We start from the raw sequence: 24,845 nt of genomic DNA on the forward strand, positions 1-24,845 counted from the left end.
TATTCCTCCCCCTGCATCAGCCCCTATCCATTGCCTCCGAGCCCCTCAGCCAGCCAATAGGGTTAGCTGGTGGGCGGAGCCTGGCTGCCTTTGAGCAGCTGCTGCTTCCTGTCCTGTTTTGATGAGATCAGACAAGACGACGATGGGGCTCCATTGCGCGGAGCACATGGCTGCCCTCCTCTTTGCTGGCTGCCCTCCTCTTTGCTCTGCTCCGAGCCTGAGCCCGCTTGGAGTTTACATTGCTGCCCCGCCCACTTTTGCTTCTGGCTCCGCCCACCACTGACATGTGACTGTCCCCGGGATAGGTGAGACTGCTGATCCCTTATTTTCAAATCCGAAACTTGACAGGTATGGCTCTACCCCTGAGCTACAGCCCTGAAAAGCTTTGGCATTGTGCGATAAGAAATCAGTTAGTTTTTATGGTGCCACAAGGCTTGATTTGGCTGCAACGAACACCTGTTCCTCTAGAAACCTAAATTTCTAGGGGGGGGGGGAAATCAGAAGCTTTCCCATTCTCTCTCTCCCACCAATGGGACCATTCTCTGTTAGGCTCCTCCCCTCCTGACTCCTTTTCCAAGGGAAGAAGTAGGACCACACCTAATTCCGAAATCACATGTGACTGTGACTCAGCAGATAATTAGTGAGTCCCTGAACAGGTCCCCCCCCCCCTTGAGAAGTACCGGTATATGGTATTGGTATGCTGTACTTTCAGGTCCTGGTGTCCTTCTGAAGGGTATGTGGGAAGAACCGTTCTACAGACCTACATGTTGTCACTTCAGCCTTCACTCAAGGAGACTGATTAAGGCTACAGTGCTAACCCCATTTACCTAGGAGAAAGCCCTACTGAATGTAGTAGGGCTTACTTCTGAGAAGATGTGATTAGGCTTGTGCTATAAATGCCTTAAAAGAACCACGGACTGTGTAAATGAGTCCAGTTAAGGGCAGAAAACACCATGCCGAGCAAGTCGTCGCTGGTGATTAGACCAGGGTTGCTGCAACAAGAATGCAAGAGTGACTTCGTTTTTTAGCTCTGGCGCTTTGCTAACTTACTTCCTCCCTGTATTCGGCTTCTGATTCCATGGTTCCTGAAAGGCAAATGCGGTTGCTGGTGACAATGTGGGGCAGAGAGAAGGAAGCAGCTGGGTCTCTGTCTCTCCCTCTCTCCCCACTATACGCAGATGTGGGAAGTTTTCTCTCTCTCTCGCTGCAACAACAAGCTCCATAGGCTTGTACTGCTTGCAGCGGAGTGATTCTCTAAAGGCCATGCATTGTTTTCAGGGAAACAATTGCTATCTTGAGAGGTTGAACAAGGGGAGTTTGTAGTGGACAAACACAGAACGCACAGCCGTATCTTAGAATGGGGTGATGGCAGTGGTGAGTCAGAGGGACAAGGGAGTGAGAACTACCAGGCAGAAGACAGCTAGCCCTGTTGCATGCCTGTTGGCTTTCTGGATGCGTAGTGTTCTGCCTCTCTGTGACATAAAGCAGTGGTGTGAAAAGCCTCCTGGTACGTGAGAGAAGTCTGCTACAGTATGTGCTGCCTCTCTACATCAGCCCCTCCTCCGTCTTTGGGAGGGCCATAGCTGGAGTAGATTTCTTCCACGTGACATGGGGCTCCTCAAGGAGTTGCTCTGCAGTGGCTCCTATTGTAGAAAGCTAACGTGGGAAGGTGGACATGGATTACCTGTTTACTACACACCAACGCCAACTTCTGTTCATTTCAACCTAAATCATTCCATTCTGTATGGACACATTATCTGAGTTTTAGCTAGCTGGCTGTAGTGTAAGCTGAGAGTTCAGTTTATTGAACTGACTTGGTGTAGAGAAAAGCAACGTGCATGTACCTCCCCTCACTTCCTGCAGCCAGTTTTTCAATTGATTGTACTTCTCTTTCAAAGTACAGACACATTTTTTTTTCATAATATTGCGCCACCTGGAGCTAAAAAGGTGTCAGCAAGAGGCCTTCCTTTCCTCTGGAGTATCAGTGGTGAGCCATTTCCATTAGGCCATGTTGATTGTTAATTTGTTCAGTTCAGCATTTCTTGCCAGATAAGACTTTGTAGTGCTCCACTGGATCCAACCTATCAATTTCCTCTGGGTTTTTTTTTTGTCCCCTGCTGGGATCACATCTACTCATTTCAGTCTTTATGCAAATCTGAAATGCAAATAATTGCCCCAATAGCCACCTGTCTCATGAGATTTCTAGGCAGGTCTGGAAATAAGTATTTAACAACAACAACAACAAAAGCTCTGCTCTGCTGTGGGAGAGAGCAGCAAGAGAGAGCCCAGCTGTGGTCTTTTGGCTTTCTGGAGCGTGGGTCGAGGGGAAGCAAACCTCATTCTGGTGCAGCACATGACATTAACAGCTTCCTTTTTAGTGCTCTGCTGCCTGAGGAATGTGATGATGGCTACCATAAATGAAATGTCAATGCATGAGCTGATCAGCATTTTTTGCTGCTGTGTGTAAGATGCCTAAGAGATGGTTGTGAGTGAGAAGAGCGTGTCAGCCCCTCGGAAACACCAGTTCCTGACATGGTGAAAATGCTCCACCAAGATACCCTCAATTACATTTAATATAACGCTTGTCCGGGTAAACTAGGAATAGTCAAAACAGATTCTGAAGCTGCAGGGATGGGGGGCTGGTGTATTCTTGATCTAAGTGCTGAAATCATATGCTCTTTTAATGTTGTTGAAGCCAGAAACTCTCTACTACCCCCCTTTTTTTCCTCCCATGGAGAGACTTTCGTCCTTCATTGAAGAAGTTTGTGGTGTGCTCATTATGAAAGAGAGTCCCCCTGGCTGAGTTGCAGCCTGTAACATTATGCTGTTATCGGGCAGGGCGCTAAACACACCCAGATAAGCAAGGCAAATGGAGGGAGTGCACAGAACTCACATGGACCCAGTCAGACTAGACTTCCTCCTGGTTTTGTGTCTGAAGCAGTGAACTTAGTCATTGGCTTTTTCCAGTGCTTTAGATGGGTCTTTAGATTCTTCATTATTATCGGAGCCAACCACAACTCCTCCGCCTGTGAAGCTATGTGGTTAAATAACTTCCTCAGTCATTCACCGTAGGGCAATGTTGGATATGGTTACCTGAAATAATGCCTTCTGCCATATGGACCTAACTACATTGTAAGATCCTATGCCAAAGCCCTGGCTTAAAGTGCCTCTGCCAAATGAAGTGTGGTGGGAAAAACCAGTCGGCTCTGGGAATTGACTGGGGGAGAGGATCATTTTAGCACTGGCACCCTGCTCAGGGACTGGTTTTCCTACAGAGTTTCTTCCACCGTCATAATGGCCTTTTGGGTACCAAGATGTGAAGATGTTCCTGTTCACTCCAAGCTTCTAGATACCCTGTCTTTTACAGTCTTAGTTTTAAATTGAGCATTAAATTGTATTTTTAAATTGTGTCAGTTTTGTTAATTGTGCCGTCCCTGCTCTCCCAGGCCACTTTGTGAGCCGTCCATAGAACTCCTTACGATGGGGTGGCTTCATAAATGCAGAAAACACACCTTAACAGATAAATGTAGACAAGGTGGCGACTGGTGGTTTATTCTGCTGCTGCAGCCGTTGCTGTTTAATCTAGATGAAGGCCTTGGACACAGAGGCTTTTCAAGCATGGAGCTCCCTGGCTTTCCTTGGTACTGCCTTACTTCATACTGTAGCTGCTGCCTCAAGAGCATTCTCTCTGAGCCGAGCGTGTTGGGAGGTGGAGTTCTGCGCCACTCCCTTTGCCTCTATTAGTCTCATGCTTGAGGCCTGACTCAGAGGGGCAGGCTGCCAGGTTGGAGAGCCAAGAATAGAACAAACTCTGCAGGAAGAGACATCTGTATTGCATGTGGCACCAGTGTACACAAGGAGCTGCAACCTGCTTAATAGTTGCACCGCCTGTTTTCTTTGCTAATTGTTGTACTGTCTAACGAGTTTGTACCTCAGCACGGAGCATGTGCTTAAGATGCACCTATTTGGGTAGTTGAATATTGGACTTCCTGCTCTTCTTCTATATTAAAACAACATTTTTTTTTATTTTTCACTAAAATATATTGGAACTGTGCAAAACCACACCTTTTTAGCTTTAGATTTGTATGACACATTGGGGTGAGGATGTAATTCTTCTGCCAGGATTTTGGCATCCAAGGCAACTAGAATTATATATATATATCTGTAAAAATACAAGCCAGTCAAGAGAAAGAGAGGCTTGAACCATCCCATACTTACATATATCTGCCAGGGTGGCGGTAGCGGCAGCAGTGGGAATATAAAATCTTTAGAGTAGTGGTATTGCAACATAAGTAGGTCTCCCATCTAGCAAAGCATTTCCAAAATGATTTCAGGAGGTGAGTTAGGGCAGTAGAAATGGTTGTCTCAAATCCTTTGATCATTGTCTGTCGGTTCTAGAAATCTGCTCTGTAAATTACTCTTTAAACATAATGTAAACAAATTTTCAAAGATAGTATAGGGAGGTGCATAAGACATCATTGTACTCTTGGCACTTTGCCAAGTGCAACAAATAGTGACGACTGGAATGTTGTGCCAGTCACAGTTCTTGTGTGACCTTGGTGACAAATGGCCATTAGAGAAAATTACCTGAGTCAGTTAAAGTATTTGTATCTGCTTTAATCTTGACTAGTTCCTGTATGGTAGCTCCAGTATTTTGGTACTGTACTTGGACAGAGAGGTCTTGCACCATCTACCTAGTTTTGTGTTTATTGTTTAGTCGTTACAAAAACAACAACAACAAAAACCCCCAACAACTCTGGCTATATTTCTAAGTACTGTACTGGAATAGGAACCACTATTTCCTCTGTTCGTTTGGCTTTGCTCTTGCTTCCTGGCCTGCCCAGGGGGCCTTGATAATTTTTCTCACAAATACCCCCTTCTGGATTTCAACAATATCTGCACACACACGTGCCTCGCTCCAGGCAGGTAGGGATGTTCCAGTCACCCATTACCTGTTTAACTGGTCGTTTCTGCAACATCTTCTCCTTCTGGCACTTCTTTGGGCATCTGATCCGGTGTAGTTTATGACCTTTGGAGTTGAGCTCTTTGCTCTACTGTCAGATAAAAGAATTTGCCTTTTACCGAGGAGATGAGGGGGAGTGCAAAAAAAAAAAGAAAAGACAAATGAGGTTGGACCAAGTGGCAAGTTTTATTCACTTAAGGCCCCTCTATTTCAACAGAAACCTAAGTAAAGGTGATTGCATCCCATTGATTTCAGTGTTGTCTAATTTCAGTTTAGAATGGAGGATCTAAACCAGGAGTCAGCAAACTTTTTCAGCAGGGGGTCGCTACACTGTCCCTCAGACCTTGTGGGGGGCCGGACTATATTTTGAAAAAATAAATGAATTCCTATGCCCCACAAATAACCCAGAGATACATTTTAAATAAAAGCACACATTCTAATCATGTAAAAACACCAGGCAGGCCCCACAAATAACTCAGAGATGCATTTTAAAGAAAAGAACGCATTCTACTCATGTAAAAACACGCTAATTCCCGGACCTTCCGCGGGCTGGATCATAGCTATCAACCGTCCCTGCTGTATCCCAATGCTATAATAAGGGGATTTCCCGCAAAAAACGGGAAAGGTTGACAGCTATGGGCCGGATTTAGAAGGCAATTGGGCCAGATCCGGGCCCCAGACCTTAGTTTGCCTATCCATGATCTAAACCAAGCTTTATATCCCCTGACTGCTGCTTGAATCTTGCTTTTGTCTCAAGTCCTTGCAGCTGCCTAGAATTGTAAATTTATAGAGGTGGGCTTTTTCCATCCAAGGGCCACAGTTCCTCATAGGAAATCTTTGGGAAACCACATACCTGTGGTGGGCATAGCCAGAGGGTAAAAGTGGGCAAACAACAGAAGTGACACTTGTTTTTGTACCATAGGTTGTGTTCCAGCCACACAAAAGTGCACATGTTTCCCCAGTGATCCATCCAAGCAGGAGATGCAGTATTCTCAAAGTTCATGGACGCATTCCAGCCAAGCAAAAGCCATGAAGAAGGTTGCAGTGCAGGGCTGGTGAGGGCTGTGGCTTGAGGAGAGGCCCGATAAAGGAATTTGGCCTGAGGGTCCCCACCCATGCTCTCCAAACACTGGAAGGTGCATTCTCTGCTCATGTGACTAGGCGTCTCCCCTCAACTGTATTTTTGACGGCTAATTAGGATTGCTAGATGTCCTTCGCTCTGTTTTCAAAGGATCAATCCTTCCTTTGTGAAGCCAGTTTAGGAAAGCATTATGTGATAGGAAATTGTGACATTAGAGAATAAGGGATAGTCCTTTAAAATAAACTGTCCTATGTCAACACTATAGATCCAAAATGCCTTTTGTATTTCTAAATATTTTAAGTACCTGTAAACCTAATTTAACCCTGACCCTGCAGCTGCTTCCCTGGTGTGGGTGCTGGTTGAAGCAGTATAAATTCAGTGTATTTGTAAATGTGTATAGCAATGATGGGGGAACTGTGTCCACTCAGATGTTGTTGGAGCTCCCGACTCCCATCAGCCCCAGCCAACTTGGCAAGTAGTAATCCAACACCCTCTGGAGGGCTACAGGTTCCCCACTCCTGCTTTGTAGAGTCAAAAAGTCACTGAATTTTTCTCTCAGTTTGTGATTTCCTTTGACTTGTACTATTGTTAAGCCATTGCAAAAACTGGCATTTGTACTTTTCATTATCTCTCACTCCTCGACCCTGTTAGGTCAGCACCAACACTTTGAATTGTGCTCGGAAACGTACTGGGAGCCAATGTAGGTCTTTCAAGACCGGTGTTATGTGGTCTCGGCGGCCGATCCCAGTCACCAGTCTAGCTGCCACATTCTGGATTAGTTGTAGTTTCCAGGTCACCTTCAAAGGTAGCCCCACATAGAGCGCATTGCAGTAATCCAAACGAGAGATAACCAGAGCATGTACCACTTTAGTGAGACAGTCCATGGGCAGGTAGGGGCTCAGCCTGCATACCAGATGGAGCTGATAAACAGCTGCCTTGGAAACAGAATTAACCTGCACCTCCATGGACAGCTGCAAGTCCAAAATGGCTTCCAGGCTGCGCACCTGGTCCTTCAGGGGCACAGTTACCCCATTCAGGACCAGGGAGTCCTCCAGACCTGCCCGCCTCCTGTCCTCCAAAAACAGTACTTCTGTCTTGTCAGGATTCAACCTCAATCTGTTAGCCGCCATCCATCCTCCAGCCGCCTCCAGGCACTCACAAAAGGACCTTCACCGCCTTCACTGGTTCTGATTTGAAAGAGAGGTAGAGCTGGGTATCATCCGCATATTGATGAACACCCAGCCCAAACCCCCTGATGATCTCTCCCAGCGGCTTCATATAGATGTTGAAAAGATGTTATCAATGAGAAGCTACTTTATAGTCATAATACCTTTTTTGTTATGATTTAGGAGATCTCCCTTGGTCTCATTCTAGCCAGACAGGAAATGAATGGGGCATCTTTTCTGTGTGTTTTTTTCCATGTACATGGAGAGGAGATAACATGTACTGGGGATGAAAGCAATGCTTCGAGATAGAAAAGGATGATGTTTACATAAGCTTCAGTAGTCTGAGGGATGTAACTTCCTTGGCCTATCAGTTCCCGTTTCCTTTAACAACATGAATTGTCATAGCAGCAGTTTGAGGTGCCAGCATCCAACCTCTTATGTACATAGACAAGGCAGGATAAACAGTAAAGCGCAAATTAGTCTTTGGTGGACTGGAAGGCCAAGGTCTCAACAACCTCACTTTGGAAGAACCCAATTATTTCTGTCAGGCAAAAAGCTTTTCCTGACAAATCTGTCTTTCTGGACCTGACCACATTCTCTCTCACTTTCCCTCCAACTAAAAAGCCATGGAAAATGAGGAAGAATGCTGCCCTTTGCACCGGTTTTTAAACTAATCATTAAACTGCTTATCGTGGCCCCTCCTTCCATTTCTTTTCAATACTCAGAACTGACTAGGGAATAATAGGACTGCCTTGCAAATGTCAGTTCTGCAAAACAAGCAGACCTTTCCTTTTTCTATGTGTTCCAAGTTCTCCCTGTTTATTTGGTGAGTGCCCCCTTTTACATCCGGAAAGGATTTGTTTGCCCTTCCTCTGAACTGCTTCTCACAATGTTGTCTTGTGTTGTGAAATACATATCATTACTTTCTTTCACTTCTCCCTCTTCCCCCTATAAGCTCCTGGAAGGAAAAATAACTTTTGAAAAATGTGGGGGGGGAGGGGAGGTGTACGGAAAATATTGCATCTGCTGTGGCGTGGATAGGCTGCCATGTTCTCTTCGCCCTCCCCAGGGGGCTTCCATATGTTTGCCCACCTGTGACTGGTCAAAATTAATCTGTTCACCCAGGCTCTCGCGGCTCCCCTCTCCACAAGGAGTCTCCTCGGGAGAAAGTTGCCCTCTTTCCCTAGAGAGCTAGCTTGCTTAGAAGCTGTGGGTGAGTGGGAACAAGCCAGAAAGGAGTGTCGATGTTTTGCAACTGAGGGAGCGTACCATCTTGGCAGCCTTTGGCCTCATAGTCGGCACTTTTGTTTAAGCAGCCGCAGTTGAGGTACAGTTTGTTCCTTAAGAGGCCTAGGAGCAGCAACATCTGTTTTTTATATTCATTGGGACATAGGAAGGAAATTGCCATCTAGCTCAATACTGTCTACACTGACTGGCAGAGGCTCTTCAGGGTTTCAGGCAGGGGTCTCTCCCAGCCCTACCTGGAATGGATTGAAACCTGGGACCTTCTGAATGCCAAACACATGCTCCGCCATTAAGGCTGAATTTGTGACATACAGATTCATTAATCCCTGGGTTTGTAGCCTTAGCATATCCAGTCATTGCCTAGCACTGTAGCAAGATACAATTTTTCAAAAAAAGGACTTGTTTTCCTGATTGGAATTTTTCTAGCCTTGTGAAGAAGTCTGCAGAAATAACTGCTCTGCTTGCCTTGCCTGCCCCACACATCTGTAGCATATCAACACCCTGAATGGGGACTGGGATGGGGAGGCAACCAAATTTTGTTCCAGCTTTCACAAAAGCTTCCTTCACTGATTGCCTGGGGTGATTCTAACATGCCACACAGCCTGCGTCCACACCCTACATTTAAAGCACAACAGAATCCTGGGAGCTGTAGTTTGCTCCTCAAAGAGCTACAATTCCCAGCACCTTTGATAAAGTACCGTTCCCAGAAGGAAACCGCATAGTTTAAATGCATGGTGTGTACACATGACTGGGAAGCTGGGTATACAACTCTGGCATTGTCCTGTTGTAGAGACAAGCACAACCATAGCATGGGGTGAGAAATCTTAGGTCCCAGGGCAAAGTGTGGGCTCTTAGGCCTCTTTGCCTGGCCTTTGGGACTCTCCCCAGGCCATGTCCTTCACTGGCCAGTTTCACATTCTCCTCAAGTGGTTTTTCCCAATTGAAATGTGTCCTTGAATTCAGCCTGGGTGGGAGGATAGAGGCGGGTGGGTTAAGCGTGTGTAGAAATCTTGCTTGCTCTACAAAGGTGAAATGTTATCATGCTTTGCCTGCTTATGCCTCTGGCCCCACTGACACGCGGCCCCTGGAAGATTGCCCAAAACCAATGCTTAAAAAGGTTCTTCACTCCAGTGATAGCATCTGTTCCTTTTACATGTAAGAAGCGCTGACAAGCCATGGAATAAGCAGGCACTGGGGCTGGGGAGGGGTTTGCTAATGAGCATCTTTCTGTTGTGGCCATCCATGTATGGTGGTAAGGGAAAACTCTGGGCTCGTTTGTGCTTGTTTTCCCTTAGAAGGGAGGGATATATAAATACATTAAATAAATAAATTAAATAAAGGCTGTGCATTCAAGTGCCTGACTGTGGGCAGGGCGCTCTTGAGAAACGGTTCTGGGATTGCTAACTGGCATCAGCGCAGAAGGGCTGGTTTGCTGTCCACCCTGAAGACTGTTAAAAGGAATCTCAGGCCAGTAATGGAAATGATTGTCGATTTCTTCCTGTGTCTCAAACCTGAGTTATCTTGAGGCTGTGCTTCTCTCCCTTGGTCTCCCTCTCCCCCGCCCTCTTCTGACCAGCATCATGCACAGAATCCTTGTGTGCATAATCATTTGACAGGAATTATAACACCGGTAATATTAACTGCTGCATAATCAGCTGCTTTTAGGTCCATGGTAGGCTTCTGTTTTTCTTCTTGCCCTGGCACCACATGCATTCGAAAGGGCCATCCTATCTCCTGGGAGGTCAAACATATATGAGCAACAGGTAAAATAGATTCGCTCCTTTAGGGAGTCACTGGCGAAATCTGAAATGAGAATTGTTGGGCTTCTTTTAAAAGATACGCTGCTGGCATGCATACGCCACTTGCCGCTCTACAGTGAAATGCAATGGATCAGAAGTTGTGGAGCAAAGAAACTCCCTCTTTACTTCTCCGTATAAATAAGTTGCCAGTACCAGACCAGAGGTGCATACAGGCAATGACTGTTTTGTGCGCATTCAAAGCATGCACAACCATGCATGTGCACATCACCACAACCCGGAAGTGGCTGGAAAAGGGGGCGTCATGGGAGCATAGCTTGGCAAGCTTAGGCATGCTCCACCGACGAGTGTGGGGTCAGGGATGCAACCCACATGCAAAATGCTTATTGCTTATACCGTATTTACTCGATTGTAATGCACACCTTTTTTGGCCAAAGTATGTCGCAAAAAATAGGATATGCATTAGATTTGATGCTGCATTTACACTTGCCAGAAAAAAACCTGTTTTTGGTTTCAAGGTTTTGAAAATTGAAGTGTGCGTTAGATTCGATGGCGCATTAGATGCACGTAAATGCAGTATTTCAAATTGTGGACAAATTTTAAATGACTGAATGTGCTGTACAGTTTTAGGCTGCAGGCACTGATTCAATGAAACTATACTGTGCTGTCTTGCCTGCTGCCCTTATTAAGCCTTTCAAACTTATTTAAGTTGAATTATGTGTATGTTTTCCACTGTGTAACTATGGTCTGAGGGAGGTGTGAGGGCAATACAGTGGTACCTCGGGTTAAGTACTTAATTCATTCCGGAGGTCCATTCTTAACCTGAAGCGTATTTAACCTGAAGCACCACTTTAGCTAATGGGACCTTCTTAAGTGGAGTTCTTAACCTGAAGTGTACTTAACCTGAAGCGTACTTAACCCGAGGTACCACTGTATATCAGTGGAAGAGTTCCTACTCTGCATGCTGAGCCCCCCTCCCCCAGGAAGGGCTGGGAAAGACAGCTGTATGAACCCCTGGAGAGCAACCACTCATCAGCATATAGAGAGCAGTGAACTAGATAGACTAATGGTCTGACCTGGAATAAGGCAGCAGCACCCTATCAGGAAAGAGGAGGTGGCGAAGAAAAAGCTGTGTCTGTGTGGTGCCATTCTCAAAGTCTTTGTTTCATAACAATCACGAGCTATAATGTGGAAGGAAGGGGTTTCTCACAAATAGCTGGAGTAGCCTTTTGAGATGCAAGACGGACCGTAAGATGCAAGACGGACTCTTGGGACGAGGGTTGTTTTTGTTTTGTTTTTTGAGAAGTTAGTAGTCACTTTGTTCTCTCCCAAGTCCTAAAAGGAATTCACGTTTCTTTAAAAGCAGAGGACAAAAAAAATAAAGCGCAAAGTTGGTGGAGGTTACCAATGACACTGCCTAAAAATTAAATAGTCATCAGGTGCCAAAGCATGGCACTTGAAAGATACATGCCCTCCAACCCCTGCTAGCCAACGTCAGTTAGTAATATGTTCTTCCTTTAGTCTTAGGATTCTGCTACTACAGCCTTCATCCACCTGGTGCCCTCCAGGAGTTTCGAAGCACAGTTTGCATCAGCAGTAGCGCTGATGTGAGTCGTATTCCAGAGGGCACCAGGTTGGTGAAGCCTGCTCTTCTGGACAGCTCTATTCAGCATGATATTTGCTGCCTTGTGACTTCCCTTTGGCTCCCCCCACTGGCCATTTTTGGTTCTGATGTGCCATCGAGACACAAGAGGTGATGCATGCATACAAAGGGTGATCTGCATGGTTTTTTGTTCAGCACGGTGGGATTTTTTTGCAGGTGCGCTATTAGGGTTTTACCTCTTTTGTTTTTCAGTGCTGGGAGCCTCGCTGAGACATGTCACGCCCCTCTGCTCCTCCGCCAGGCTACGATGATCGGAACCCCCTCTATCCTCCACCTGCGGGGGGATATCCTGCGGGGTACCCAGGAGGCTACCCACAGCCACAGCCACAGCCCCCGCCATACAGTAGTGGGTACGGACAGCCTGGAGGCTACTCGCAACCAGGGGGTTATCCACAGCCGGTTCCTGTTATGCCTACGATCCCAATGGGCTTTGGTATGCATTTTGATATGTTCTCCTCCTATGATGGGGAAGCGGGAATACATTCATGAGTGGGTCGGGGGTTGGCCAGCTGAAAAACAAATGGAAAAGGGAGTAGTGAAATGCCACAACTAGGTGGCTACAAAAGCAGGAAGTATTAAATATTGTAGTTGTTCTTGTTGTTGTTCCTCTTCTTCTTTCTCCTCCTCCTCCTCCTCTTTAAAATATCCTAACATTTTCTAGGCACTGCCCTGCCCACAGACTCACAATCTAATGGAGACAACACAAAAGGAAAGAAGAATGGGGAGGGAAGAATAAAGCAAGCACTGAAGCAGCTGCTCCTTTCTGCAGCTTATGAAAAGGGGCCAAATTGGGCTTTGCCATGATGGTCTTCTTGAGAGGCAGGGAGTCCAGCCTCCCAGTGACACCTTGATCTTCTAGCCGATGTGGTTGGGGCTGGAGTGTGCTTTATCCAGCTCTGCAGTCCCAGGGCAACTGACAGGGGACAGAATTGTGTGTGTGTGTGCGCGCTGGAGTTGTAGTCCAACAATATCTGGAGGGACACAAGTTCCCTACCCCTGATTTATTTGCCTGATTGAATTGCCATATTATACTTTCAAACAACCTGGTTGAAAGGGTGGGTTTCCTTTACGCTTACATATACTTATATGGATGGATGGGGAAAGTGCATATTCTCATTTGCTCTAGTGACTATGAATATGGAACTATGGTGCTGTAATCAAATCTAGGTTATGTTAATAGGAGGTTAAAGGGTGTGTGTGTGTCATGGAGGAAGCATTAAAAAGAAATGCTTGTGCCATAATAGGCCACTCTCTTTGATCTGCAGCTAAAATTGCCTTTTGAGGCAAATACACTTCTAGCCACATAAAGTGGTCTGAGAAGAATATGTACTTAATGCACAGCTTAAGGAGATTTTGCAATCAAGCGGCTTGGTTTCAGTAGCAGCTCCCTGGCAGTAAATACCCAGGTGTTGAGATCTAAGTAACCTGAGCGATCAGTGCAGAGGAAAGGCATACGGGAGATGGTGATTTTAGCGGAAGATAATGAGTTAGCTAGAGAGGGTGAATGAATTTAGAGCTCTGAGGGCACTGAGAGACTTTCAGCCTTTCAAAGAGTTCACAGTATTGGGAGGCAAGTCTTTGCACACCCACCCCAGAAGGTTCTGAAAACACTATGCCAACCCAGGCCAGGAAATTGCTCCTTCTCTAGTTAGAGCAGGTGAAGTTAATCTAGCATAGATACCACCATTTTGTCTTCCTTTGGACAGGAGATGTCTATGGCGGCGGCGTTGCCGGAGAGGATGCGACTTTCAGTGCAGCAGACTGGGACGACAAGAAAGTCAGACACGTTTTCATTCGCAAGGTAATAACTTGAGGAACTACCGCTGTCCCCCATTGCAGCCTCTGCTTTAATGGATACTTCTCTTGGAAGAAGCTAGTCAGTTGCCTTGTGTCAGAGGGAGAGAATCTGCAGCGAGCAATCCTTGGTATCCTTGCAAAGAAGTCTGTTCACTCTGCTAGGTGGAGCGTTGCCCCGTTCTGCAGAAATGAATGAATTGTGGTTACAAGGCCACAGCTAGGCATTTAGACTTGATAGGGGCAGGGACTCCTTTTAGAGAACTGAAAGTTTTGCTAACAGTGTTAATAGAACAAACCATGCTGCTTTTTTCAGCTAGCATTTTGAAGCACCCCCTTCTGCTATCCCTGGGTGACTGTGTAACATTTCAGAAATGCAGAACTGTAAGGAAGGACAGCTGAGCACAGCACCCAAACACCGAGGTGAGAAGCAAGTTCAGAAATACATTGTGTTTCTTCCTTTCCCAAATGGTATGTGGTAGGTAGCAAACTCAGTTTATATCCCCCCGGGCAAGTGTAGGGAACCTGGAGCCCTCCAAATGTTGCTAAACTACAACCCCTATCATCCCTGACCGTTGGCTATACTTGTTGGGGTTGATGGGAGTTTTAGTTGAGTAACGTCAGAAGGGCCAAAGGATACCCACCTTGGGCAAGAGTCTAGAAAAAAAACTCCTAGCCTGCAAACAGATAGGTGAACTGCAGATGGCTGCGGCATAATCTGTTGGAAGCACTTGGCCCTCTTTGTAATCAGGGCTTCTTTAGAAGATTTACTGCAGTTCAGAAGACAGTGAAATGAGCACCATTCATTTCCAGTCTCTAGGTTGGCATTACTGTGCATTTACACAACTTTATGTATACCGCATGTCTTCATTTCCAGGTCTACACCATCATTTCTGTGCAGCTGCTGATAACTGTGGCCATCATTGCAGTCTTCACCTTTGTGTAAGTTTTTGCTCCAGCAGTCGCAGATCATTAGTGCTTTTCCCTACTGAGAAATGTCCGCAAAATAATGTTGCTCAGCAAAGCAATGTATTTTTTATTTCCCCTTTGTTCATGTTGAAGCTCAGAATATTTATTTTCAGCTTCCACCAGTGGTATTAATCATGCTAACACCAGAGTGGTTAATAGCGTTGTTGGAATAATACTGGTTCTATAATTTACTTCTTACTAAATTCCAACTCAGTCTATGGTGGTAAGGAAAGAGGACAAACAGTATCTTTGGTATCTTTGGTAGTAAAATTAAAAGAGCCATAATTCTCCCTCCAGCAGTTAGTTCTAGTGCTATACTAAATGCTTGGAATTATTATTTACTGGAGTTAGTACAACCAGGGAACTAGAAAAACCTTTTTTTTTTTTTTACAAAATTGGTTCTGACTTTATTCTAGATGCTTACTAGAACAGTGGTTCCCAAACTCCCACTTGAAAATTGCTGAGGGTCTTGGCAGACTACTTAATGGCCCCCCTCCCCCGCTTGTTGTAGCAATTGCAATGTGCTGTGCTTGATGCTGTATGTTTTTTAAGTGTGTTTTTACTGCTTAATTTATTCCTTATATTGTATAACAATTTGCACTCTATAGAATTAGGACTGTAATACAATGAAATACAATATAAGAAATAAAAGAAGCAATAGAAATACAATTAAAACTAAATATGAATCGTGTCCTCAATGTGGACATACCGCAGTCCACCTGAATAAAGCTTGCAGACCACCAGTGATCCTCAGACCACAGTTTGGGGGACTTCTATCCTAGACTATGCACTGCAATTGGAGCATGTCCTTAACAGTAGTCTTCTGTTCATGATCTATTCCTTATGAGGACGACATGGGGGGAAATGTTAGTATTTAGCAGTGATGGTAGAGACTGGAGTGTGAAGGGATCGTACGGATTTCTTGCAGAAGCAGCATCCTGCCTCCCATGATAATTAATGTGAGAGAAAATATTTATATTGCATAATTTTCACTCTCCACAGTGAACCCGTATCCAGTTTTGTAAAGAGAAATGTTGCTGTATACTATGTATCTTAGTAAGTATTGGCTTCTCTCCAATATGCGCTGTCTGTCTGCTCAGTTAAAAACATAAGAAGAGCTTGCTAGATCAGGCCAATAGCCCATGCAGCCCAGCATCCTGTTCTCACAGTGGCCAACCAGAAAACCTGCAAGCTGGAGCACAAGAACATTCCTGTGGTTTTCCAACAACTATTATTCAGAAGCATTACTGCCTCCAACTGTGGAAGCAGAATGCAGCCGGCCACCAGTTCTAGTAGCCATCAATAGCCCCCTAGTCCATGGAGTTGTTCTGAGCTCCGTGGCACAACTTGGGCTAAATCAATATTTTCTGCTATCATGGATCTGGGTGACTATAGATACACCCTTCTTTGGGGATGGGAAAGCCCCTTGCCTAGGGTTCTCCAGAAAGCTGGCAACTGTGCCTGTAGAAGCAGGGATGGAACTTCAGGTTAAATCACCTCATTGCCCGGCCAGGCACACAGCTTGCTACCACAGGGTTAAGGGCGCACCACTGTATGTTTACAAGCATCACCCAAAGGCCAAACGTGCATCTGTTGTCACCCTTTGGCATGACTGGAGGTGGGGCAGAAGGTCCATGATGTATTCTGCATCAGAAGTCAGCATTGATATCCTGACTTGGTGCTAATGCTCCTACTTGGTTGCATTTCCCCCTCCATTTCCCATTACTGCTGTTTTGAGTAGTATAGAACTTTGGCATGGAACATGGTGCATAGGAGGAGCATTTGCCTGGAAGTGATTTGCTTCAAACTCTGTGGGACTTACCCATGTTTACTTGGAAATAAGATTGGGCTGCAAATATGAGAAGTGAAACAAGCCTGGAGATAACTGGGCATCTGTCCCAGGATGTTAAACTTGTCGCCCTCCTGGTGTTGCTGGGCTCCATCTCCCATCAGCCCCAGCCACCATGATTGATGGCCAAGGATGATGGGAGTTGTAGTTCAGCAAGATCCAGGGGGCCATAGTTTCCCTGTCCCTGGTCTATCCCACCAACTTCCATGTGCAAGAGAGTAGAGATCATAGCAGAAGCAGTGGGGAACAAGCCTAGCTCTGCTGAGATGTGATGTATAGAGAGAAAGCAACAGAGACTAAACTCCCCCTGAGGTGTCGGAAGTGGTGCTCAGGAGTGGTGGCAGTGCCCTGAGTTCTCCTAATCAAGGTCCCACACCACAACAATTGAAGCCAGATTAACCACTAATCAGGGTTTAGGGGGTGCCATATTCAACCCTTGTGCACCTGAAATCCCCAGCCTTTTTGTGCAAAGTTCTTGATAGATGCAAGGTCCTACTATGACTCAAACATCTCACTCTTGTTTCCTTCCCTCAGTGCTGTGTTCTTTGTCACTTACCTGGTGCTGGCATGCTGTGAGGGCCCACGGTGAGTGTTACATTGGATATTCTTGCTGACTGTGGGATGGTATACAGTAGGTAGGTGAGTGGCTGAATGTGAGGCGGGGTTTTGAAATGAGTGGCAGCTGGGCAACATGGGAAAACTAGGCTGGGCAACAATTTCCCAAACACCATTTTCTTCCATTACTTGTGGGTGGTTTGGAGCCAGCGGTGCAGTGTCTGGAGGCGTGTGCATCCACTTTGAATGAAGCCTGAACTCAGAGGCTGCTTTGGAGCCTAGAAGAGGATTGCAGCTTCCTTGGCCTCTTTGCTTCTGGTGAAAAATGCCTACAGCTAGGAGGATGTGCTGAAAAACTGCTTACATATCTTCTTTCTTTTCAATCTCTTCCAGGAGACGCTTCCCATGGAATCTTATCCTTCTGACCATCTTTGTAAGTAGGCAAGTTGTTCATGGGGCTTGGAATTTTCCATGAATTCCCTCGATGGTGGTGGTGCAAATTCCACCCTTCTTCCTCACTGCTCAGAGTCATTTACATGGGTCTACCCCCTATGGCATCCTTTCTGTAGCCTACATGCTAATAAAGAAATATAAATTAAAAAATTGTCCAGTAGCACCTTAGAGACCAACTCAGTTTGTTCTGGGTATAAGCTTTCATGTGCATATGTGCATATGTGAGGATTTGAGCACAGATCCTAGTGCGATGCCAATGTACACAGTCCTGGGATGGACTACATAGCATAGATATGATGGGATTTTGATGGAAACTTTTAAAAAATAAAAATTCCAGAAAAACCAGAGCTCCGAGGGATACTAAATACTCTATGCCTAGTCTTGCTTTATACTCCAGTCAACACCTGAAACTATTTGTATGTAGCTTAACCCGAGCAAAAGGTTAATCAGCTATTTTGGATGTACACCCAATCTAGATCTGAAGGCTATGTCTAATTATATACACAAGACTCTTCTGGGGATATCTCACCATATTAAATTTTGGAGACTCTTTTATTGTTGCAGCAACTCCAGGCAGTTTCATGAAAGATTTATATTTCTCTTGAGGCCCCACTTTGTGATTGTTATTGTTAAGGTTTCCGCAGGGACTATGTTGTCATGGATTGGCAAAAATGTTATTGTTAAGGGATTAATAATAAAACAATTTATTTATATCCCACTCTTCCACCAAAATCAGTACAAATAAAACAACCAGTTTCTAAAGATCTTAGTACAACCAAACACTTAAAAATAAAGGTCAGACAAACTCAAAACAGCAGCAGAGATAAAAGATGTTGCACCTTAAAACCGGCAACAATCCAATGAGAAGTTACACGTTAACGACTTGTCTAAATACAAGTGCCTTCCATTTCTAGTGAAAGAGACACAAGGAGGAAGCCTGACAAACAGCTTAGGACCAGGTTACATTAGAGCAGGTGTGGCTAACGTACCCATCCCAGATGTTGCTGGACTACAACTCCTCAGTCCAGACCCTTGCCTATGCTAGTTGGAGCTGGCTGGAGTTGGAGCCAAGAAACACCTGGAGGGCCACAGGTTAGCCACACCTGCTCCAAGGCACCCTAGTCTTAAGATGTTTAGGGCTTTGGAGCTACATTTCCCTCCTTGTCTTACTAGTTGTGCTATTTCCCAGGATCGTGCTGACTTGATAAGAGCATCTGTATGAGAGACAAAAGTTTCGTCTGGTTTTCAGACTTGACAAATCCTAATCTGAAGCTATTGCAGAACTGAAGCTCTTTGAGGTTATGGTGATATGCCAGGAAGGCAATGTTCACTTTTACCTTCTATTTTTCTTCTAGACACTGGCCATGGGATTCATGACGGGCACAATTGCTAGGTAAGATAAACATCATCATCATTAGCTTGCTCTCTAGCAATTAAACTTGAGCTTCTGGTTAGAGGTGAAATTCTTGCAAGGATGGTTGCTTTCACAAAGATGACACCCATACACACATCTCACAGCTGTGATTTAAATCAGGTACAGGATTTTGAGGACCCTGATGCTGCTACACAAACTTGTTGTTCTATCACCTTGAGGAAGCCACTTTGGCCCAAGCATAGTTTTGCTCCTTGTATCACCTTCTGCTATATAACTATTTCCAATACCTGAACCTTACTGGTGTGTCCAGCCTACCCCTAAATCATTCATTTAAGTCTCATTCCACACCGAGCATTGCGCATCTAGAAAGGAAGATTTGTAGGTTCCCTGCCTTGAGGTGTTTGTGGCGGGGAGGTATGATTGCAATCCTAAGGGGTGAGACCGGTGTGTATCGGAAAGAAAGCTGTTATCACAATGTAGAAAAACAACCCCCCCCTCCCAGACCCTTAGGTTCTTTAATTCTTTAACTCTCTATTTGCAGCATGTACTCTACAAAGGCTGTTATAATTTGCATGATAATCACAGCTATTGTGGCCATAATTGTCACCGTCTTCTGCTTCCAGACAAAGGTGAGGCTTGCTTCTTCCTTGAAGGTAACATTGGTGTGGTCACACACCTTGGTCTCCTTTCTCCAACATGTCACCACAGCAGTTCCTTGATTTTTTTTAGTAGCTGAGTTTTGAGGAAGCTGACAGTTCTGTATATGCAAGTCCTGCTTTTAGTCATTTGCCCATTGGGTTTGATTTCATACCGCACAGGCTAAGAAAGCAGAGTTTGCAACAGTTACAAGCAGCTGCTCTCTGGTAAAGTACTTAATTCGTTCCGGAGGTCCATTCTTAACCTGAAACTGTTCTTAACCTGAAGCACTACTTTAGCTAATGGGACCTCCTGCTGCCGATGTGCTGCCAGAGCATGATTTCTGTTCTTATCCTGAAGCAAAGTTCTTAACCTGAAGTGTTATTTCTGGGTTAACGGAGTATGTAACCTGAAGTGTATGTAACCTGAGGTACCACTGTATTTTAAGCCCTGTATCCAAAGAAGGGGTTTCTCTGTGGGGCCTGGTGTAAGCACAGATCAACTGATTGGCACTTACAAGAAGCCCCACTTTGGGCAGGCATTGGCTGCACTTGAGAGTTTGCTTCGGTACTCTCAGTAGGTTTATTTTGGTTTTTGTTCAGCAAGCTTCCTTTGCCAAGAAACAAGTGGGAATGCACTTTAAGGCTCCTGATTGCTCCGTATCAGTGACATCCTTACCCTTCCTCACACCAGACATCTCATGTGAAGTCTGATGTGGCCCAAGTGGGTTTGGTTTAGGGGAAATGGTTTTGTGTGCCAAATTAGGGCCCCCTGCTGGGATAGATTTGGCCTGCAGGCTGAAGATTCCCTGCTGCTAAAATAAGCTGTCCAAATGGATTGATGGTGCCCTGTTGTGGCCTTTGAGGCATTCTAAGATTGTGTGTGGGATGCAGGTGGTGCTGTGGTCTAAACCACAGAGCCTAGGACTTGCCAATCAGAAGGTCAGCGGTTCAAATCCCCGTGATGGGGTGAGCTCCCATTGCTCGGTCCCAGCCCCTGCCCACCTAGCAGTTAGAAAGCACATCAAAGTGCAAGTAGATAAATAGGTACCACTCCAGCAGGAAGGTAAACAGCGTTTCCGTGTGCTGCTCTGGTTCGCCAGAAGCGGCTTAGTCATGCTGGCCACATGACCTGGAAGCTGTACACCGTTTCCCTCAGCCTATAGAGCAAGATGAGCACCACAACCCCAGAGTCATCCATAACTGGACCTAATGGTCAGTGGTGCCTTTACCTTTACCTTTAAGATTGTGTGCTAAGAGGAAGCTAGGTCCACCCTCCCTTGGTGAATTAAAAGTGGTTACTAATATAAGTTTGAAATGTCTGATGAAATCTCAGAAGCTGTGTGTGAGGAAGAAGCACCATAATTATACAAATATTGACTGAAAATCTGTATGACATATTCAAGATGCAGAGTATTAACTGCAGAGAGAGTATATACTTCCCTGTATTAAGCCTCAAGCAACAAATGATAGAGGTCTGCATAGAATTTTAAGGTCAATTTATCCCAACTCCTTGTCACGCATTCTACAAAATACATTTTCAGGATTGGAAGTGGTCCTTGCGACTTTTCAGAATTGTTTTATTGTATCTATAATAATACACACACTGTACAATGTGTATGAAATAAAAGCAGTGCTTTGGTGCTTCGCCAGAAAGTTATAGCTTGCATGTTATGTATGATGACAGAAGTATGTAACCCTGAAGTGAGTAATCTCTGTCCTGCCCTGGACCAGCAATTTTTAAAGGGAGTTTTGCTTTCTTGCATGTAAAAGTGTCTCTGTCTTCTGCATCATGGAGTTGGTAGAGCAAAGAAGTCTCCTGCAGGGCAAATTGAGGTATTGTGTAGAACGGGCTACTTGCTATCTGCATCTTTCCCCCTAAATGCATTTTGCTGTTGTTGGCAGGTGGATTTCACATCCTGTACCGGCTTGTTCTGTGTGTTGGGCATTGTCGTCATGGTGACTGGGATTATCACAGCCATTGTTCTGGCCTTCAAATACGTAAGTAGCTGACACGGAAAGCTTGGCTTGGGAAGGGATTGGTGATGTAAATGGTTAAATTGTTGTTCTAGATCTGGCACTTTAGCCTTTCTTTACAGCTGGGCCCTCCAGGTGTTGCTCGAGTTCAACTCCCATCCTCTCTGACCATTGGCCATGCCTTCTGGGGCTGTGATGGGAGTCCAATAACATCTGGAGGGCACTGGTTCCCCACCCCTGCTTTACAGCTGCAAGCAATTGGTCATGTGTATGTGATCACTGGAAGGACAGATCCTGAAGCTGAAGCTCCAGTACTTTGGCCACCTCATGAGAAGAGAAGACTCACTAGAAAAGACCCTGATGTTGGGGGAAATTGAGGGCAGAAGGAGAAGGGGATGACAGAGGACAAGATGGCTGGACAGTGTTCTTGAAGCTTCTAACATGAGTTTGGCCAAACTGCCGGAGGCAGTGAAAAGACAGGCGTGCCTGGCGTGCTCTGGTCCATGGGGTCACGAAGAGTCGGACACGACTGAACGACTGAACAACAACAACAACATTTGACCACTGTATGCTCCCATCAATTCCCATCAACATTTGACCACTGTATGCTCCCATCAATTACCAGCTAATGTTAGCCACTTTGAGACTCCTTCGGGTAGTGAAAAGTGGGATATCAAATCCAAACTCTTCTTCTTCTTCTTCTTCTTCTTCTTCTTCTTCTTCTTCTTCTATTGATAAATCACTGCAACTAACCAAGTGTCTGGCTCAGCGATGTGGGGGTTCTGGATAATCAGTGTCCTGTCAACCTTCTTTTTTGAAATGTTCAATTCTCACTCTCCAGTTCCTCCAAATGAGTCCTGACTCTGTACTGATGCTCACATTTCATTCCCAGCCGCTGCTCCTATTTGTGCTCCATGGACAGGTCTAGAGATGCTGTCAGTGAAGTTTTAATTAAATCAAAACACTCCACTTGCAGGGCAATGACTCATTTGGTTCTCTTTTCTTGCAGGTCTATTGGCTCCACATGCTGTATGCAGGCATTGGTGCCATTGCCTTCACCCTGGTTAGTAGAGTGTTTCCATCTCTGTATATATAATTGCTGATTATTTAGGTTTCCTGCCTGCTCTACATCAATAGGATCCAAAGCAGTCAATACTTCCCTGTATCATGTGCTACCCCCTGGGGGGAGCTGGGGTAGATAGCAACTTCCTTGGTAGCTTTAAAGGCCTATGGTTGTAAGAATAGAGAGCAAGAAAGAGCACAGCTTCAATGAGGGCTGTGTGGTAGCTCTGTCTCCCAAACAATATTTAATGTCTTTCTGGTTCATTCTGGTTTGCTGTCATCATAGTGTGATGGGCAGTGCTACAGCTGCTACATTTGTGGCTCACCCTCTGCAGGAGTGAAGACCTGGCCTCACCACCCAGATATAATTTTAGTTACCTTGGGTGACTGGGTAGGTTGCTAATTGCAAGTGTCTCTGAGTGGAGGTGTAGTAATTAGGGCAGTGGGTGTGGTTGCAGTATGACAAAAGCAGTATGTGTGTGCCAAAATAATGCATGGATTGTGGTAGCTAACTCGGGGAATGAAGAAAATTTTGGTATTTTCCTCAAACTTGCGACTAACTGCTTTCCTTGTGGCTTTTGACAGTTTCTCGCCTATGATACCCAGTTGCTGCTGGGCAACAGAAAACACACCATGAGCCCTGAGGAATATGTCTACGGCGCCCTCAAGATCTACACAGACATAGTCTACATCTTCACCTTCCTCTTGCAGATTGTGGGCAGCAGAGATTAGGAAACTGAGGCTGTGCCTCTGTGCTAGAACTTTGGCAACCCTCCCTAGAAGTTCAGGGGACCCCTGACTTTGATTTTCTTAATATAAGGTTCTGCTGCGTTGCTCTCGCCTCCTAGAATGTATAGAAGTTACTAAGGGATTCACATAGTGGACAGAGCTAAAGATAAGATATGATACATTGTATACGCTGTAGATATTGACTCTAATTTGTAAGATGTCGTTTATTTCTCCATTTCCACATGTGGAATCCCCTTTTTGTATCTGATGCCCTGGATACAGGAATCTTGTATCACTGCTTTGGAGTGACGTATCCTAGCCCTCTCAACTTATCTCTTATTTGTATTTTTTGTTTGGTTGTTTGTTTTTGGTCAGCTTACTTATCTAAAATGTAGATGGCCCTTCCAGCTGGAAAATCCAAACATCCAGGGCTCAACTATACAACTACAAATAAAATTTATATTTTTGAATAAGATCTCCCAGATTGAAGTGATGGGGGCAGTGTTATGCTGGTTGCATTTATTATTATTATTATTATTATTATTATTATTATTATTATTATTATTTATTATTATTAAAACAATATTTATTAACTTTCATTAGAAAAAAATACAAATGTAATAATTACATTCATCAACATGAAATACAAAACAAACATAAGGGAACTAAAAGAGCTTGCAGCTGTAATCTCAGAGCCTCTATCCATAATCTTTGAGAATTCTCGAAGAACAGGCGATGTCCCTGCAGACTGGAGACAGGCAAATAATGTCCCTGTCAAGGAGGAGATCGCTTTCCCGAGTCCTCCCTCTAACCTTCTGATAACTCACACGTAGGCACTGAATGGGTTATCAGGCTTTATCGCCATCTTCTCTGGCACCAGCTACAGACATCAAACGGCAGCCCCATCACCTGCTCCCACTTTGGGGACTAATTGTTAACACCTGCCTGAGGGGCCCCACCCAGCAATACTTGCTTCCAGAATCACTCCTTCATTACAGTCCCCATCTTCGAAAAGGAGAAAAAAAGAAGAAGACCCTCATAACTACCGACTGGTCAGCTGGACATCAATACCAGCAAATGTCCTAGAATAAAGAACTAACAGTCGGTCTGTGAGCACTTAGAAGAGGATGCTGTGACCCAGCATGGGTTTCTGAAAAACAAGTAACACAACTGGGTGACACTGAAAGTCATGGAATTTGATGAGGTCACCGAGGTGCAGATGAGGCTGATGGGAGTTGTAGTCTAAAACATCTGCAGGGCACCAGGTTGGGGAAAGGATAGTGTTGACAATAGTAGGGTGCTGCTTCAGACAGTAGTTATGTGCACAGTAAATCATACAGCATACATTACCTTGTTCTAAATAGTTAAAGGATCCCTATCTATCCCAAAAGGAATAAGGAATAATTTTATTGGCCAAGTACTAACATACTTGGAATTTTAGGCAAGAGATATGCACTGGTTGCCCATTTGCTTAGCAGGCTGACTCCTCCTTCCGTCTCAGAAGATCTGGGAAACATGGTGTGGATTCTGAACTAATCTGTTTTTGTGGGTTTCTTGTTTCCTTTGTGTTTG

The 24,845-nt window shown here is 45.0% G+C and overlaps 1 protein-coding gene across 1 annotated transcript in view; it reads left to right on the top strand.

The window, feature by feature from the left end:
- The window catches only part of LOC117053419 (protein lifeguard 3-like), a 32,853-nt gene extending 9,107 nt beyond the window's left edge, over positions 1 to 23,746 (top strand). Inside the window, exons 2-12 of the mRNA XM_033161129.1 lie at positions 12,068 to 12,308; positions 13,582 to 13,676; positions 14,547 to 14,611; positions 15,641 to 15,694; positions 17,022 to 17,072; positions 17,436 to 17,475; positions 18,851 to 18,888; positions 19,412 to 19,499; positions 21,411 to 21,506; positions 22,492 to 22,545; positions 23,130 to 23,746. Of these exons, the coding sequence (XP_033017020.1) occupies positions 12,089 to 12,308; positions 13,582 to 13,676; positions 14,547 to 14,611; positions 15,641 to 15,694; positions 17,022 to 17,072; positions 17,436 to 17,475; positions 18,851 to 18,888; positions 19,412 to 19,499; positions 21,411 to 21,506; positions 22,492 to 22,545; positions 23,130 to 23,276 (948 nt within the window). The 5' untranslated portion in view covers positions 12,068 to 12,088 and the 3' untranslated portion in view covers positions 23,277 to 23,746. The remainder of the gene's footprint in view (positions 1 to 12,067; positions 12,309 to 13,581; positions 13,677 to 14,546; positions 14,612 to 15,640; positions 15,695 to 17,021; positions 17,073 to 17,435; positions 17,476 to 18,850; positions 18,889 to 19,411; positions 19,500 to 21,410; positions 21,507 to 22,491; positions 22,546 to 23,129) is intronic.
- The last annotated feature ends 1,099 nt before the right edge of the window (positions 23,747 to 24,845 follow it).

The sequence above is a fragment of the Lacerta agilis genome, chromosome 1 (genome assembly GCF_009819535.1).
Source record: "Lacerta agilis isolate rLacAgi1 chromosome 1, rLacAgi1.pri, whole genome shotgun sequence".
NCBI lineage: Eukaryota > Metazoa > Chordata > Lepidosauria > Squamata > Lacertidae > Lacerta > Lacerta agilis.